Source organism: Abramis brama (genome assembly GCF_963993115.1).
Source record: "Abramis brama genome assembly, chromosome: 20".
In the NCBI taxonomy this organism is placed as follows: Eukaryota; Metazoa; Chordata; class Actinopteri; order Cypriniformes; family Leuciscidae; genus Abramis; species Abramis brama.
The window spans coordinates 21,881,373-21,900,804 of NC_139982.1; the positions used below are offsets into that span (position 1 = coordinate 21,881,373).

At 40.0% G+C, this 19,432-nt stretch overlaps 1 protein-coding gene across 1 annotated transcript; it reads left to right on the forward strand.

The window, feature by feature from the left end:
- The first annotated feature begins 8,683 nt into the window (after window positions 1-8,683).
- Window positions 8,684-19,191, forward strand: LOC311070805 (carboxypeptidase A1-like). Its single transcript, XM_084094867.1, has 11 exons — window positions 8,684-8,839; window positions 9,063-9,144; window positions 9,258-9,392; window positions 9,475-9,573; window positions 9,701-9,802; window positions 12,711-12,809; window positions 12,926-13,036; window positions 17,290-17,392; window positions 18,496-18,695; window positions 18,771-18,855; window positions 18,932-19,191. The coding sequence occupies exons 1-11, from the start codon at window positions 8,775-8,777 to the stop codon at window positions 19,117-19,119; spliced, it is 1,269 nt and encodes a 422-aa protein (XP_083950993.1). The 5' UTR covers window positions 8,684-8,774; the 3' UTR covers window positions 19,120-19,191.
- The last annotated feature ends 241 nt before the right edge of the window (window positions 19,192-19,432 follow it).

A 19,432-nucleotide genomic window follows, 5' to 3' on the forward strand; every position in this document is an offset into this window, starting at 1 on the left:
CTTTGGCGAGTATTGAAGTGCCAACAAAACGAAAGCGTCCATATTCGGATACTCTCAATAATACACAGCTCAATAATACACAGCTCTGACTGTGTGACAAACGGAGGAATAAAACCCGGATAAATATCGGCCAGGCGTTTTCGAGATGGAGAGAGCTGAAATTTTTTTTATTGTACAAGTAACGTAATAGTTACAGTAAAGATGATTTTAATAGATATGAATTACACCACATGCCTGTAATAATATAGAATAACATTTCACGTTCCTTGCAGTTCATTAATTATGATGACATAAAATAATACAATCAGTCAGACAGACAAAAACGAATAAATTACCTCATCCGTGATCATGATTCATTAATTCCATTTAGATACATCGCTAGATGGTGAAAACTCATTAAAAACGACATCTCCCATCGTCACCACCTTCATAGCGTCATCAAGCTTCGCCTTTGTTATTGTTGGAAACTGCGCCCTCTTGTGGTGAAAAAATATTACATATTGGAGCTTTAATTGTTTAGTTGGTCTCACGTCCCTTTGAATAACACAGGGAGGCGGGGTTTATGACCTATACTAGGACCAGTCACCGGGGGGGCGATCGAGATGCTTTGGCTTCACTTTTCAGGGCTTGCGCGGCATGCTTGGTTCAAACCCATTTGTTGAGGTGACCAATCAAAGATGACCGGGAGTCTTTGTTCTATCTTATCCCTATTTGCATGGAGAATTTGTGCAGTATTTGCACAACGGTATGGTAAAAAAAATAGTATATTATACAATTTGATTGATATACCAATAGCAAGTGGTACCCATTTCAATTCATCATTAATATTCCAGCCTCAGGAGTCCAGTCATTGAGTCCTGACTCTCTTTCAACAATTGTAGAAAATTGTTCAAAGCTGCATTTTCTCTGCATAGCTTTTAATCAAACTACGACTGTAGTTACATTCCTTAAATGATTCCTCAGCTCTGAAAAAGGTTAAGAAATTACATGTGTTCTAACATTCTCACAGCAATTAGATGTTTCGTACACACAGCTATAGAGGGTTTTCACTACACGTCATCAATCCGGAAGTCGGACATTTTGGAGGCACTGAACGTAAACAATGCCACTGAACTGAACGGACTCGCAAATTTGGCTGATTATTGCTGCTGAAAAATGGTTGTGTTTTGGTCTGTACACCGGGAAAAAAACATTTCGAGTTCTATACAGCATCAGTGCATCAGCACATCAACCACATGTGTAAATGAAGCATTGACTATGGCTAAAATGTTGACGTAAAGTAGTTCACTATGGCTACATTCACACTGTCAGTCCAAATCCGATTATCTTTGTATCCGATTGGAATATGATCTAAAATGATGTCCACACTGTGTATCGCAACTGTTCAGATCCAATTTGTGTGTCCATGCAGCTCTTTTGGAATATGGCAATGATGTTGCGTTGATGGAGGGGTTTGCATTTGCAATACAGATGTTGTCTTATTTAAATTTTACAACATGGAAATGTGTAGCCGCCACGCTGGACTACTGCATCTTGAGCCTGCTGCAGAACTGTAGGAGACTGGTATGCACAGCTTTTTTTGAAACGCTGGTTTCAAAATATGTTTCAAAAATAATAATTTTCTGCTTGTCCGGCACTTTGCAACAACACAGCCTTGTTTCGGCAGCGACTTTCAGCATGTTCCCTATAACAACGTCTAAAAACCAAACATTTAGAACTTAGAGAACTTTGAAAGTAGGACCTCTTTCAAACCTTTAACCAACAAACTTTCCCTTTATTCACCAATATTTCCTTTACGTTCGAAACACTAACTTTAGCCTTTTATTTAATCAGACACTTTAAAAAAAAGGTTAGGGTTAGGGTTAGGGTTAGAATAATAAAAAAAAATCAGATTTTCTGATGTCACTAGTTTACCTGAGATCACCTTTCTGCACATTTGATTTTTAGCAACTATTAATCAAGTAATACTGCTTCTGCTTATTTGATCTTAACATTATTTTAGTTGTCAAGTTCTCAATTACGTCATCTAGCTTAAACACGGACTCCTCCTCCATAACTGTAGAAATTATATCATCTGACCACGGTATGTACCGAATTTCCATGAAATAACAAACAGATTGCACTCACACTGCCTTGTTGCAGTTCAGCGAGGGGAAGACACCTGCAGGGAGGGTTTCCAACTTTGTCCTCATGTCAGTGGCCCGGAGTCTGTAGAGTGGCCTGGACTGTAGTCATTCCATCTCCTGACTGTGCGAGAAACAATCCCGACTCTGACTCGTTTCTTTGATGGAGATAACAGTTCTTTTGTTATTCCATCCTGCCGACAATGCCAAAATGTTAGATCGGATGGAATCTCCATGTCAGAAATAAATCAGATCCAGCCCTGGACTCCGGATCTTGTCAAATATCCGTTTGTCTGCTGTGTCAACAAAGTCTTGTCTGTTACTCAAGACTCTATTAACAGTCTTCTATCAGCCTGAGAGTTTGACTGAGAAACCCAGAGAAGAGCAGAAGCAGGAGACGAAGTGATGATAATTAAAGAGCAGTTTATTGAATAATCTTGCATATGTTTCAAAGCTCAGTCTTCATCTAGATGTTACACTTTAATGCTCTGACTTTGTCTGACCAGTACAATTACAACAAGTGTTATTATACAAAGGGGAAAATTACTGCTTCACAATATTGTCCTGTGATGATAATAACCTTGAAATGGAGACATTCTCTTATCTCCTACCCGTGAAGACAAACATCCCTTTAGACCACACAATCATAAGATTTAACAACAATAGCAAAAATTTCAAGAGCAAGGAAATAAGTAAAATAAGTGATTTCAAATATAAAAACATAAATATAATATGTATTGTTACAGTTGTGTTCTGTTTAGTTTGGACTTGTCTACCTGTCATCATGTCACATGTCATTATTAGTTCATCTGTCTCACCTGTTACCGCGCTAGTCTTGTCAGCTGTATCTCATTTCCCTGATCTGTTTCCCCATGTATTTAAGCCTTGTGTTTAGCCTTGTTCTTCGTCTGTTGTAAGTTGTATTTAGAGTGTGTGTGTTCGTGTTCCTTCCTTCCTTCCTTGTATTATTAGTATTGTATTATTGTAGTAAAACGTTTGAATTGGAGCTCTGTGCCTCTTCACCTTCTTCTGCCTGCACCACACCCTGACAGAACAACGGACCGCCCAACATGGAGGATAGGGCAAGAATCATCCTCCTTGCTGAAGAGAGCCAAAATGTATTTTCTTTCATCTTTTTGTGTATTGCTGTCACCAGCACCCTCGATGACCTGAGCCTGAGCACCTTATTCCGGATCGGGGTCACATTCAACCAGCACATCGACCTCCCAGACACCACTGGACTGGACTGGAGGGAGACTGTCATCCGGTGTCTGGAGAGCGTCGTGCCCCGATCCGGAGCACAGCCAGAGCGAGGGGATCTTCACGTCCCACCTGACCAGCCTGATCTTCACGTCTTGCCCGCCGAGCCAGCACATCACGTCAGCCCTGCCGAGCCTGCACTTCACGTCAGTCCTGCCGAGCCTGCGTATCACGTAATGCCCACTGAGCCAGAGACTGTACACGTAATGCCCGCCGAACCAGAGACTGTACACGTAATGCCCTCCGAGCCAGAGACTGTACACGTAATGCCCGCCAAGCCAGAGACTGTACACGTAATGCCCGCCGAACCAGAGACTGTAAACGTCATGCCCGCCGAGCCTGAGACTGTTGACGTCATGCCCGCTGAGCCTTTTTCACCGCTGGTCCTGTCCAGCCCAGAGACTTTTTCACCGCTGGTCCCGTCCAGCCCAGAGGCTTTTTCACCGCTGGTCCTGTCCAGCCCGGAGCCCGTCTTGACACCAGAGCCTGAATTCCCACCCAGCCTCCCTCTCCCACCCAGCCTCCCTCTCCCACCTCTGCCCATCTGCCTCCTCTCTACCTTTCCTCCTCCACTGCCTGTCATCCCCTCGGCTCCTCTATCCACCTTTGGGGAGGTGGAGTCGCTGTGGGTCTGCCTGTCACCAGCTCCATCAGGGTCGGAGGATCCTCGGTCTCCACCTCCCACCTTGGCTCCAACCGCCCTCAGCTCCACCATGGACCCTCAGTCCACCAGCTCTGTCGGGCTCTCTCATCCCTCCGGCTCCGCCTTGGTCCCTCGTCGACTCGCCCTCGCCCTGGGACTACCCTCCTCCGGCTTCGCCTCGTCACTCCGTCCCTCAGGCTCAGTTGGGCTCCTCACTCCCTCCGGCTCCACCTGGGTCTTCGGTCGCTCCGGCGCCGCTGCGGCCTTCGGGTCCCCGCCTGCGCTTCAGCCGCCGGAGCCGCCAGCTTCGCCATGTCCCGCTGGGACCTCGGTGTCACCCTGGTGCGTCGGCTCTTCGGTTCCGCCCTTCCTCTCCCACCTGCTCTGCCCCCGTCAGTCGGCCCCCTGGAGTCATCAGCCCTGCCTCCACCATGGCTCCTCCCTCTGTCGGCTCCGCCCTGGCCGCCTGCACCACCCTGGTCCCTCCTGTCTTCTGTATGCCTTCATCTGCTCTTCGTCCTTCTCCTGAGTCCCCTCCCTCCCTCCGCAGTTGGTCTTCTACGGCGTGAGGATGCGCCTACCGGGAGGGGGGAGTAATGTCACAGTTGTGTTCTGTTTAGTTTGGACTTGTCTACCTGTCATGTCACGTGTCATTACTAGTTCATCTGTCTCACCTGTTACCTCGTTAGTCTTGTCAGCTGTGTCTCGTTTCCCTGATCTGTTTCCCCATGTATTTAAGCCCTGTGTTTTACCTTGTTCCGTTGTAAGTTGTATTTAGAGTGTGTGTTCCTGCCTGCGTAAAGTATTGTATTATTGTAGTAAAACGTTTGAATTGGTGAGCTCTGTGCCTCTTCGCCTTCTTCTGCCTGCACCACACCCTGACATGTATATGTATAATATAGTATAATGACATAAATGAATATCAATAATAATAATAAAATGATTAAATGAGAAAATATGTCAAATAATAACAATAATATGAATAAATGATAAATCAACACCAATGTATGGTTGCTTTCTTAAAGTAAAACAGGTTGTTATTGAAAACCCTTAGATCCTTCATAGAAATATATGTAAGGGATAATGTAGAGCGAGGCGGTTGTTATAGCGAATACAACCCCGACAGGCTGATCAGGATCCCAAAGTGGAGGGGTCTCGAATCAGCCTGAAGGGGTTGTATTCGCTATAACAACCGCCTCGCTCTACATTATCCCACTTATTACATGGCTACCTACCAAATAAATCAATAATTTGACAAAATATTGATTTAAAAAGGAGTTTATTGATTTAAAAACGCTAAATAAAATAGTCTGTTCCGTCTCTACGGTTAGAATCTTGCATCCATAGCAATGCTCTGTTTTTCATGGCAACAGTGTGTTATACTTAGCAGTGGTCTGTTATCAAGAAATAACAGACCGCTTTCTACATTAGAATTCAACCAGGCCATGTAATATACACTCACCTAAAGGATTATTAGGAACACCTGTTCAATTTCTCATTAATGCAATTATCTAATCAACCAATCGCATGGCAGTTGCTTCAATGCATTTAGGGGTGTGGTCCTGGTCAAGACAATCTCCTGAACTCCAAACTGAATGTCAGAATGGGAAAGAAAGGTGATTTAAGCAATTTTGAGCGTGGCATGGTTGTTGGTGCCAGACGGGCCGGTCTGAGTATTTCACAATCTGCTCAGTTACTGGGATTTTCACGCACAACCATTTCTAGGGTTTACAAAGAATGGTGTGAAAAGGGAAAAACATCCAGTATGCGGCAGTCCTGTGGGCGAAAATGCCTTGTTGATGCTAGAGGTCAGAGGAGAATGGGCCGACTGATTCAAGCTGATAGAAGAGCAACTTTGACTGAAATAACCACTCGTTACAACCGAGGTATGCAGCAAAGCATTTGTGAAGCCACAACACGCACAACCTTGAGGCGGATGGGCTACAACAGCAGAAGACCCCACCGGGTACCACTCATCTCCACTACAAATAGGAAAAAGAGGCTAAAATTTGCACGAGCTCACCAAAATTGGACAGTTGAAGACTGGAAAAATGTTGCCTGGTCTGCTGAGTCTCGATTTCTGTTGAGACATTCAGATGGTAGAGTCAGAATTTGGCGTAAACAGAATGAGAACATGGATCCATCATGCCTTGTTACCACTGTGCAGGCTGGTGGTGGTGGTGTAATGGTGTGGGGGATGTTTTCTTGGCACACTTTAGGCCCCTTAGTGCCAATTGGGCATCGTTTAAATGCCACGGCCTACCTGAGCATTGTTTCTGACCATGTCCATCCCTTTATGACCACCATGTACCCATCCTCTGATGGCTACTTCCAGCAGGATAATGCACCATGTCACAAAGCTTGAATCATTTCAAATTGGTTTCTTGAACATGAGTTCACTGTACTAAAATGGCCCCCACAGTCACCAGATCTCAACCCAATAGAGCATCTTTGGGATGTGGTGGAACGGTAGCTTCGTGCCCTGGATGTGCATCCCACAAATCTCCATCAACTGCAAGATGCTATCCTATCAATATGGGCCAACATTTCTAAAGAATGCTTTAAGCACCTTGTTGAATCAATGCCACGTAGAATTAAGGCAGTTCTGAAGGCGAAAGGGGGTCAAACACAGTATTAGTATGGTGTTCCTAATAATCCTTTAGGTGAGTGTATATACTGCATATATTTGATATTTTACTCATTGTTATGTTGATATTATAATTTTTATGGGAAAAAAGCATTTTCACAGTGTTATTCCGTGTTTGTGTTAGGGTGTGGTGATGTAAGCTGTAAGATTTTAAATTCTGACATCCTAATTTGCTTCTCTGCCTCTCTTTTAGGGGTTTATTAAAGGTTTGTGCTGACTTGTCTTCATGAAACTTCATAACTGACTTGACTTGAATTCCTTCTCTCATTTTTTGGACATGAAGCAAGGATAACATGGCCACTGCTTCATTGTCAAGACTAACTATATTGTCAGTAAGGATGATGTCATAGCTGTCTGAATATAATCAGAAACAGGGTGTGTTACCTGTCTTATCTTGGGTGAAATTATTACTCAATAATACACAGTCATTCCTTTAATTAGCTCTGTTTCATCAACCTGATTACAAAAGTGTTTTTCAGCACATTCGCAGAGATGGAGGTTTAGGTTTTGCTGACAAATCTTCAACCAATAAGTTGCCACCACTATAAATCCTCATATAGACAAAAGCAATTTCTTTAAGCAAACTTAAGTGAATTAAATTCTGCAATCAATCATATAATTTTTGTAATTATTTTTTATTATTTATATTTAGACTTTTTTTTAAGTCTATGTAAATTGCACCGTAATCCATAAAAATGAAGATATAAACAGCTGCATTGTTCTCATCCATCAGACTCCAGTGTTATACAAGGTTGTGAGAACCAAATTTGCAGCAAGCAGCCTGTCTGAGTTTATTTAGTGTCAACTAAGGTAAAAACTATCCTTGGTTCAAGTGTTTCTTGCTCTTCTATTCCACAAAGCAAGATCCTGTTTTGCAAAGAGATATAAATGCATAAGCTATGTGACATATTTAACATTTAGTTGTGCCTCTCCTGTCAGGATATGGCTTATCGTGTGGTTGTGCAGATGGGAAAACTCCAGAAGAAGTGAATGATTAACATGGTTTGGTCATATTGACCTGTATCTGATAACAAGTTTTGGTATAAATGGAACTGTTCCGTCCATCTGTTCCATTCAAACATGAAAGTTTTTTCCAATCATGGTAAAATGGTATATATAATGTTATTATTAAGTATTTAGTTTGTCATTGCCACTGTGTATTTATTCAAATATAACCCTCTCCCCCATTCTATATTAATAGAATATTCAAATGGTATATAATGCTATATCTAATTTAATTAATAATAATAGTAATAATAATACTTAAAACATATAAAATATATTAAACTTTTCATATATTCATTTATTATTATAAAAAAGGACTACCAATAATTTAGCATATTTGCCCCAATATGCCACTTCATTTGTGTCAGCTTCATCCTCATTTGTGTTTGCTATATAAGTTGGTCCCTCACTGTTCGGTGTACGTTGCTTTAGTGTGTGTTGCCCTGCCTGTTTGTTTATTTGTTGTATCTTCATCATTAAAACTTTGTGTTGAAACTGAATCTTCATTCTCTTCTGCCTTCCTGCAACCACTCGTGACAAGAAATAATGTAAGAAATATTTTTTTTAGCTGTCTGAGATTATTGCTTCTTTATTGGTCCTACCTAAATTTACTGATCTTAACCCATCTTTCACATCTTAGAAAACACTTTGGTTTGATTTGAACAGGAGTTGGTGTGTGGGGGTATTTTCTTGGCACACTTTGGGCCTCTTAGTACCAATTGAGCATCATTTAAACGCCACAGCTGAGTATTGTTGTTGACCATGTCCATCCCTTTATGACCACAGTGTCCCCATCTTCTGATGGCCACTTCCAGCAAGATAACGCACATCACAAAGCTCAAATCATCTCAAACTGATTTCTTGAACATGGACAGTGAGTTTGTGTTCAGCAGAAGAAAGAAATTCAAACAATTTTGAAAGAACTTGAGGGTGAGTAAATGATGACAGAATGTTCATTTTCGGTTGAACTATCTCTTTAAGAGTCTCAGGAGGAAGCTGTGGCTGAGTGTTAAGGAGGAGGACCAACATGGTCAAAGCTACAGTGACAGAATATAAAGTGTGATTTTTAACGTTGATAGCTACTTTATCTAAGAAGATGAACATATTACTATTTTTAGCTGCTCTGTTTGTGGCTGTTTTTGCCAAAAAGACTTTCGAGAGGTGAGTCACTTTAGGGCTTAAATGGATAATAGTTAATCCAAAACTGATTATTTACTCACAATTATGACATTTCAATATGATCTTTCTTCTGTAGAACACAAAATAAGTTGTTTTGAAAAATGTTTTTAAATATTTTCATATCTTATAAAATATCTTCATATAAAATAACGCCACATATCAGGTCTTAAAAACATAATTAAACATATGGTGTTGATGATGTCAGAGACCAGGTTCTTCGGATCACTGCACAAGATGAGGCACAAATCTCTCTCCTGAAGGAACTTTCTGAACAGAGGCATCTTGGGGTAAGTCTCACATCAAGACCAGATGTCTAAATTTTTTATGTTTCTCATATGCATTTCGTATTTTAACTGGGAAACTGTAAACATCAGATTTCCTTGTTTCCTTCTGTGTTCAGCTGGACTTCTGGATGGAGCCCGTTCATGAGTCCCTGCCTGTGGATGTTCTTGTCCCCTTTCACAGCCTCCAGGCTGTCAGGACGTTCCTGGCATACAATCAGATCCAGTATAATGTCATGATTAAGAATGTTCAGGTGGGACTATTTCAAAGCTGTGGTATAAAAAAAAAAAAAGTTGAAAAATCCTTGCTTATTTGATGGCTTTCTGTAACATAAGGATTTGCTGGATGAGGAGAAACGTGAGATGGTGAAATATCGCGCCTTTCCGAAAAATACAGACGATTTTGTCTACACCACCTACCATGACCTGAACTCTGTGAGTGTGTTTCAATGCGTTTCATATGTTTTTTTGTTTTTTTCAGAATTTCAGTACCTGTTGTATCTTTTAAACAATTTTACACACAAAATCTATAATCATTTGATCTTCACCATGCTGTTTGCAGATTTACACTTTCATGGACATGCTTGTGAAAGAAAACAGTAATCTGGTCAGCCAAATTGTGATTGGTCAGAGCTATGAGAAACGCCCCTTGAACGTCCTGAAGGTATGCCATGATCAATAATTATATATGTGCAGTCTTGGGTGTAATGCATTACTAAGCAATTAATTACTGTAATTTAATTACTATTCCCTTGAAAAAGTAAAGTAAGGGATTACTCTTATTTTTTTCTGTAATTTGATTACAGTTACTTTTGATATAATTGCATTAAATAGTATAGAGTCTAGACTATAGAACAATTCTATATAAAACAATAGAGGTGATGAGCCGGAGAAGGCAGGCGAAGGCGATGATCTGAATGCTAAATATATTGTTCAACTGGTCGAGGTAAGTAATAAGTAATGCAATACTTTGTAGAGAGAGTAATTAGTACAGTAATCTAATCACACTGTTGTAGATGTAATTAGTAGCTAGCAATTAATTACTGTAGCAAATTATCTTAAAAGGGAATATGAATAATTAATCATAACTCGTTATAATCAATTATAAATATTTGTATTTATAAATATCAGTTGATAGAATTAACTCGATGTAGCTGAATTATTATTACAGTCAGTTAATCTGTTTGTCCAGCAGTATTGATCGTCTATTAACTCTCAGAAAGGATATTTTTCATCACCACAGGAAAAATAACTCTTTCTTAGCATGTAGCTGTGATCGCATCGTTAAATTGAATTTGATTTACAAGTAGACCAGAATCAACTCGCAAGAATGTACACAAAAGCTTTGTTTAACTAAATCACAAACACGTAACTATAAACTAAATAATAATCTATAATCTAATCTAATAATCTAATAATAATCTAAACAAAAACTTAGACCCAAATAACGCATACAAGGGAAATGGAAAAGTGAAAATGAATGAAACCGGAACAGAACGGGATTTTCTTATTTCAAAACAACTTTGTTAACAAAGGGGTTCACAGCTTATAATATAAATACATATAAGCCTATGTTTAGTTAGTTAATTGTATGATACTTGCAATTGGGTGTTGAAAAAGCCCCTGGATGCAGTCTCAGGAGAAATTATTGATGAAATTATGATGAACTTGGGAAGTTAGTCTGACTCTGTTACTGTTGTGGAAGTTACACATGGCTTGATATGTTGAGCAAGCCGGCTCTGGGGCCGGGTGAGGCCCCCGCCCCACACAAACAGCAACCAGAAGACACAGAGAAGAGCAAGAGAGACAGAGGGACTGTGCGGGTGCTCTTTAAACTCTGAGGACAGTCACTCCTCCAGGGGGGTAGTGAACCAATAGTAACTTTAACCTTTGGAGGAAAAGTTTACTCTTCGAGCATGGTCTTTTGCAGCGCATGTAATGAAGAGGTGATGTAAACCAATGTGTAGGGTATTAAATGAGGATTATTTTGATAGGAAACAGTGTATAGCTGTGGTTACATTAACTAGAGGATCTATCATAAAGCATGCTTAAAACAGTATACAGTACAAAAGAAACTATAAGACAGTAATTAATCATACATACAATGTTCTTGAGATATGCATGTTCATGTGTATGGGCATTATATGTGTTTCAGTAGGGAAATGGAGTCAGAGTTAACTCTGGTCGTACATGGCTTTCATGCCTGGGGTGTTAGTTGCTCTTCGGGGGCTGTCCACATAACTTGGTGTCTCATTTTGTTGTTAGTTGAGGGGTTTTAAATATAACAAATAACGTTTTTGGAGTAACTTACCCAACACCGTATATGTGATTATTATTTGCAGCCAGAAGTTTGAGAGCGTTACTGCTTTTATTTTGCATTTTTCTTATTTCATACTTATCTATGATCAATTATCAATTCAATTAAAGTCCGCGTGAACCGGAAGTTGCAAACGACTTTTCTCCAGTGTTGTGACGTATTTCCCAGTGAAACGGAATATTGAACAGAGGGCAGGGTTTTACTCTAGCGCTCCTCCTCTCCATCTCTCGCTCATAGCAGACTAACGGTTTGAGGGGAGTGGTTAAGCGTTTCCCAAACCAAGCCGTCAAACCTACATCATCAGAGAAGAAACGCCATTCCAGACCGGAAGTAACTTTTCAGACTTTGATTAAAGATTACGACGGCAAACAATTTTTTCTGTGTATTAACTTGCACAGATTAATTTTTCACCACAAGACTAGTAATATGCGCTAACAAAGTAAATAGGGTCAATTTTGATTTCAGTTGGACTTGAACAATTTGAGTGAAAAGTTTAAACGAAAAATTAACATTCAATTAATAAAAAAGTGAATGCACTGGACATCAACAGACAAACAAATAAAAAAGAATTTGAAACAAATGTATGTCTACAATTGTAACACATAATCTGTTCTAGTTTCCCGTCTGAGTTTGTCACTATGGTCACTGATATGATTAGTCATTCTCTCCAGCTGTGTGTTGTTAATTATCCTAATTTACATGTGTATTTATCTGGTTGTTGTTAACACAAGAACTTAAGTTTGGTTATGGTAATCTTTCTTCTTGAAGTCTATAATTCTTCATCCTCATCCTGTCTTCTACCTACATCACGCCTAGACTTCGTGACAACAATATGATATCAGGTTTTACTAATCACTCCTCATTACTTTTTCAAAATCCAAAACATTTCCAGATTTATGATGAAATTTCTGCATCACTTGCCCCACCTAATATAACTATTTATGGGAGTATCTGTGAACTCACATATAGCCCCGCCCACAACTCACGCAATTGGTAACTTGGTGTTGTGTAGAATAAATGTGTTGCTCAAAACAAAGGAATTTTCATAGCACTCCTAAAGCACACTGTTTATAGTGGAGAAAGTTTAAACTATGAATGGCTCCGCAGTAGCCTATTTTAACTCTAAAAATGTACATTATTCAGCTTCAAAATAGATTTTGAATATCATTCATACTTTCTCAATGTATATTTAAATGCAGGATGTGTAATATAATTATGCTTTTTTCATTGTGATCATGCATGTACTTTCACTCAGTTCAGCACTGGAGCGAACCGTCCAGGTATCTGGATTGACACTGGCATCCACTCCAGAGAATGGATCACCCAGGCCTGTGGAGTATGGTTTGCCAAGAAGGTAAAGCTATTTATTCTTGAGTTAGCAAATATAAACATGCTTTTAAAAATATTCATTGGTATAATGGAACACGAATTGACTTAAGCACATATACCCGTGTGTTTTGTCTTGTGAAGATTGTGACCGTCTATGGACATGACCTCATCCTCACCGACATCCTTAACAAATATGATATCTTCTTGGAGATCATCACCAACCCTGATGGTTTCGCCTACACCCACATCAGTGTGAGTTTTAGAGTCTGATGCCTGGAAGATTTCACATGCACATTCAATTCAGAAAAACTATATTTTGGGAATAAATCCCAACTGACTGTTTTTCAATCGCGAATCTGTTTGTTTAAGGTCCGTGTAGCAAATTAGCTCAAAAGAAATATGAATAACTTGTTATAATTAATTATAAATATTTGGATCAGTTAATAGAATTAACTAGATGTAGCAGAATTAAGTAACAGAATCAACTAACCTGTTCGTCCAGTGAACACTCATTATTAATTATTTATTAATTTTAAGAAATGTTAATTTTCTTACTGTACAGTACTACTCAGAGTATGTAGCCAAAATCTGCATGATTAGGGACTCCAGTTATGAGCAAAACAACCTCGAGTGTGATACAAACAAGACTTTTTTTACTACATTAAACACTTGAACTAATCTAACATACACTCACCTAAAGGATTATTAGGAACACCTGTTCAATTTCTCATTAATGCAATTATCTAATCAACCAATCACATGGCAGTTGCTTCAATGCATTTAGGGGTGTGGTCCTGGTCAAGACAATCTCCTGAACTCCAAACTGAATGTCAGAATGGGAAAGAAAGGTGATTTAAGCAATTTTGAGCGTGGCATGGTTGTTGGTGCCAGACGGGCCGGTCTGAGTATTTCACAGTCTGCTCAGTTACTGGGATTTTCACGCACAGCCATTTCTAGGGTTTACAAAGAATGGTGTGAAAAGGGAAAAACATCCAGTATGCGGCAGTCCTGTGGACGAAAATGCCTTGTTGATGCTAGAGGTCAGAGGAGAATGGGCCGACTGATTCAAGCTGATAGAAGAGCAACTTTGACTGAAATAACCACTCGTTACAACCGAGGTATGCAGCAAAGCATTTGTGAAGCCACAACACGCACAACCTTGAGGCGGATGGGCTACAACAGCAGAAGACCCCACCGGGTACCACTCATCTCCACTACAAATAGGAAAAAGAGGCTACAATTTGCACAAGCTCACCAAAATTGGACAGTTGAAGACTGGAGAAATGTTGACTGGTCTGATGAGTCTCGATTTCTGTTGAGACATTCAGATGGTAGAGTCAGAATTTGCCGTAAACAGAATGAGAACATGGATCCATCATGCCTTGTTACCACTGTGCAGGCTGGTGGTGGTGGTGGTGTAATGGTGTGGGGGATGTTTTCTTGGCACACTTTAGGCCCCTTAGTGCCAATTGGGCATCGTTTAAATGCCACGGCCTACCTGAGCATTATGACCACCATGTACCCATCCTCTGATGGCTACTTCCAGCAGGATAATGCACCATGTCACAAAGCTCGAATCATTTCAAATTGGTTTCTTGAACATGACAATGGGCCCTATTTTAACGATCTGAAACGCAAGTGTCAAGCGCAAAGCGCAAGTAACTTTGTGGGCGGGTCTTGGGCGCTGTTGCTATTTTCCCGGCGGGATAAATGACTCTTGCGCCAGGCGCAAATCTAAAATGGGTTGGTCTGAAGTAGCTTCATTATTCATAGGTGTGGTTTGGGCGTAACGTGAAATAAACCAATCAGAGCATCATCTCACATTACATTCAAGTTACATTGAAATGGAGAAACCCACCCAAATTAACTTCGGTTAAACAGGCGTATGATAATTTGGGTAAATGTGTAAGCTAGATGTATGCTTTTATAATAAATTGTCTATCTATCTATCTATCTATCTATCTATCTATCTATCTATCGTAATAATGTATGATTTGCAAAAATGAAAACTGCTGCTTCTGTGTAGATGAGATAATCAAAGTGTATGCGCGTTGTGCACACGCTACATTGATTATGGCCAAGCATGCGCCCTTAAAATAGCATATGAATAACATGCGCAACACGCCACTGACTTTAAACTATTTTTTCCTGGTTAGTGGCGCAATTGTTTTCTAAACCTGCAAAATAGCATGAAGGAACATTTGCGCCGGAACACGCCTCCTTTTTTGCGCTGAACCGCCCAGGGAGCGCAAGTTCATTCCCTAGTTTAGCGACGTGCTTCTGTGGAGGGAAAAGCGCGCTTTGCGTGGGTGCAAAATAGGAATGATACATGCGTCGGTGTACAAAGTCAATTGCGCTGGGTGCAAGATAGGGCCCAATGAGTTCACTGTACTAAAATGGCCCCCACAGTCACCAGATCTCAACCCAATAGAGCATCTTTGGGATGTGGTGGAACGGTAGCTTCGTGCCCTGGATGTGCATCCCACAAATCTCCATCAACTGCAAGATGCTATCCTATCAATATGGGCCAACATTTCTAAAGAATGCTTTCAGCACCTTGTTGACTCAATGCCACATAGAATTAAAGGAGTAGTTCACTTTTAAAAAAACTTTTGCTGATAATTTACTCACCCCCATGTCCTCCAAGATGTCCATGTCTTTCTTTCTTCAGTCGAAAAGAAATTAAGGTTTTTGATGAAAACATTCCAGGATTTTCCCCCATATAATGGACTTCAATGGGACCCAAACGGTTCAAGGTCCAAATGACAGTTTCAGTGCAGCTTCAAAGGGCTTTAAACGATACCAGACGATGAATAAGGGTCTTATCTAGCGAAACGATCTGTCATTTCAAAAATAAATAAAAAAGTTTAAGTTTTATAAGCACAAATGCTCGCCTTGCTCTGTTCTGTGATGCGCGTTCGTGACGTCACGTAAGACGCAATTACGTAGAAAAGGTCACGTATGACGTGTTTAAAAATGTGCGGAAGGAGGACCATATACACATATTCAAACGTATTTGTGTCAGTTTATCGTTTAAAATGGCCATTTCGTGCACGTATCCTGGGTGCTTTAATATTAAAAAGCCTAAAAGAACATTTTCTTCAGGACAGAATTTTTTCAAGCATGACCTTTTCAACGTAATTGCGTATTACGTGACGTCACGAACGCGCATCACAGAACAGAGCAAGGCGAGCATTTGTGCTTATAAAACTTAAACTTTTTTATTTATTTTTGAAATGACCGATTGTTTCGCTAGATAAGACCCTTATTCATTGCCTGGTATCGTTTAAAGCCCTTTGAAACTGCACTGAAACTGTCATTTGGACCTTGAACTGTTTGGGTCCCATTGAAGTCCATTATATGGGGGAAAATCCTGGAATGTTTTCATCAAAAACCTTAATTTCTTTTCGACTGAAGAAAGAAAGACATGGACATCTTGGATGACATGGGGGTGAGTAAATTATCAGCAAAAGTTTTTTTTTAAAGTGAACTACTCCTTTAAGGCAGTTCTGAAGGCGAAAGGGGGTCAAACACAGTATTAGTATGGTGTTCCTAATAATCCTTTAGGTGAGTGTATATACACACACACATGCATACAGTTTCCCAAGGAAAAGAGAGCTGAAGCAGAACACAGGAAAGCGAGAAGTTATAGCATTGTTTGAAATTCAGCAGATCAATAGCCTTGAGCAAACCATCAGTTTTTAGTTCTAACACACCCTTCTTTAAAAGGGGTAGGGAATTATCAAATAATGGAGAAATAAGTTTGATACTTGCATGTTTCACCCATTTGAGTAAAACTATCCTGAGAACCAGTTTGAGTCAGAGGATCTTTGGTGAATGCAAGGTTGTAGCCTGGCACAAACTTAAGGGCCCTTGGAAGACTTCTAGCTCAGCATCATCTTCACATCAGAATTTCTCAGAAAACAGGGAAAAACTGGTTGATCTTATGATCAGTCATCTTTTAAAGTGTGAAGATGTCACTCCCTCTGGAGGTGTGTGAGCCAATAAGAAGTTTTTCCTTTGGCGGGAAACTTTACGATCCTTTGTGTTCTAGCCGGCCATGTATGTGTAATTTAATTGGGTGTTTAACAAAAGAACCTTCAAGATTCTTATAATACTAATGTCAGAGTTCGCAAAATATAATGTAAATTAACAAACAAGGAATGAAAATTGGAGTTCATAGATACCAAACATGCTACAGTACACATGTGATTTTAGTTAATCATAGTATGCAATTCTGAAACATTAATCCAAACTAATTTGAATTAATACACCAGACAAACCCTATAAAAGGAAGATGATCATGAGATGGGAAAATTGTATACATGTTTATACATTTCTCAAGTGGTTATATATTCAGATTCAGATTCTTCATGTGTCCTGTAACCAGATGCATTTGGGATGTTATTTGCAGTTTTGGGGGGATGGTTCACAGACTTTGTTGGGAGAGTGAGTTTCCTGGATTATTCGTTAAATATAATGAATAATTAGTGTGTGTCTGATAGGACCAGAAGGAACACCGCATGTGGCGTAAAACCAGAAAGCCAAACCCAGGCTCTAACTGTGTTGGAGTTGATCCCAACAGAAATTGGGACTCTAACTTTGGAGGTGAGATGTTTTTATCATTGCAATTGTACTGTAAGGCCCATGTCTTGGGGCAGGTGGGGGGTCTGCCTTCTGTCACACCACTGTATGAACAAGGACACAGAGATAATGATAACAAAGGTTTATTTAGACACTGTATGCAGCTCCGGATAGCAAGGAAGCATAAAAGGTCAAACTCAGGGAATATAACGTTGAACTTAGAGTCTTGAGAATGCATGAAACAGATATAGTCACTCAGGGCATTGAACAGGGAATAATGAAGCTTCGCTGGTAGAGACAAACAGGACTGGTCTTGATCTTGAGGTATTCCAGGTGATCACTGATACTGACAGAGAACACACAGAGAGTTATGAAAGTCTTGAACTTGAGAATACTTGCGGGATAACAGAGTCGTATGGGAATAGCGCTGGGGAGTCACAGATGTCTGAAGACGAGACCGGACAGTGAACTGTGAGGTGACTGGGGTTTATATCCAGAGTGAGCGTGGCATGTGAAGTGATGAGCTGCAGGTGCTGTGAATCAGAATTCGGGTGAGTGTGATCGGGACCAGGTGTGCAGAGTTGACGCTGGCTGAGGTGTGCTGAGTGAATCCGTGACACCTGCCTTCTTTGACTTGATTGGTCATCTCAATTATTTTGACATTGATGAGTGTTTGGACTAGTAGACCACTGAGGCAGACCAACCTAAAAATGTAACTTGGTTACCCTTTATTTCAGTAGTCCACTTAAGACATTCATACTATAATTCATAAGTATACTGTACAGTAAGTAACTTTGCAACTACATGTTAGCTAACTCTCTTTAGACTATTAGTAGACTGTTAGGTTAGGGTTAGTAAAATGAGTTGACATGTACTTGCAAAAGTATTTATAGTCAGTAGAATGTAGAACCATCAAAATAAAGTGTTAGCAGATATTAAGCAGAAAGTCTACTATACTCTAATGACTGGTAGTTGACATGTAGTTGGCTGCAAAGCTACTTGTAGTTAGTAGAATGTCTAAAGTGGACTATTGAAATAAGTGTTACTTGTAACTTTTAAGGGACTGTAAAGATTGAAATATGTAATACTTTTTTTGTAATTCTCTGTTTCACCTTTTTCATCTATAGGTCCTGGATCCAGCAGTGACCCATGCAATCAGGCCTACCATGGACCCAGTGCTCATTCTGAGCCAGAGGTCAAGGCCATTGTGGACTTTGTGAAATCTCACGGCAAACTCAAGGCCTTTGTGTCCATCCACAGCTATTCCCAGTTTCTCCTGTATCCATACGGATACACGCACACTCCTGCCAAGGACCAGGCTGAACTGGTATGTATGTGGAAACATAATATTCGAGATATATTTTTAACAACATTTAAAATGAATCCTGTATTGTCTCTTCAGCATGAGCTCGCCGGAAAGGCCGTTACTAAGCTGCAGTCATTGTATAACACTATCTACAAATATGGAAGCATCATTACCACCATCTGTAAGTTTAATAAGATTCACTAAACGTTAGTTTTGCATCACGGTTACCTTGCTAACAATCTCTGTTTTGTTCTCAGACCAAGCCAGTGGAGGCTCTATTGACTGGACTTACGATCAGGGCATCAAGTACTCCTACACCTTTGAGCTGAGAGACACTGGTCACTATGGTTTCATCCTGCCAGCCGATCAGATCGTCCCGACTGCTGAGGAGACCTGGCTGGCCCTGATGGCCATCATGGAGCACACCAAGAATAATCCATATTAAACATACAACAATATTTCTTTTGTGTCGAAGTGTATAAAAGAGTGTTAATAAAAACAACATAAAGAATCACCATCTTATGGATGTTGCTTTGATATACATTATCAAATATAAAGAATATGCTGTTCAGCTCTAAAATGCTTCTGGACACTGATATATCTGTACCATATAATTTATCAGCCGTTATTAGAGATTTTGTAATTTATCAGTATCAGTTAATATCGGATATTTAATTGTGCATGCTGATTTCCTCTATTTTTACATTTAGATTATATTTGTCATCATCGAAATGCTCTCTTAAAGTTCATCTTTAAAA

Excerpts from the sequence above, each read along its gene's own strand:
- LOC311070805 (XM_084094867.1), top strand. The coding sequence starts at position 8,775 with ATGAACATATTACTATTTTTAGCTGCTCTGTTTGTGGCTGTTTTTGCC. Across the intron at positions 9,145-9,257 it reads CTGAACAGAGGCATCTTGGG|CTGGACTTCTGGATGGAGCC; the intron begins GTAAGTCTCACA and ends TTCTGTGTTCAG. Across the intron at positions 17,393-18,495 it reads TTGGGACTCTAACTTTGGAG|GTCCTGGATCCAGCAGTGAC; the intron begins GTGAGATGTTTT and ends TTTCATCTATAG.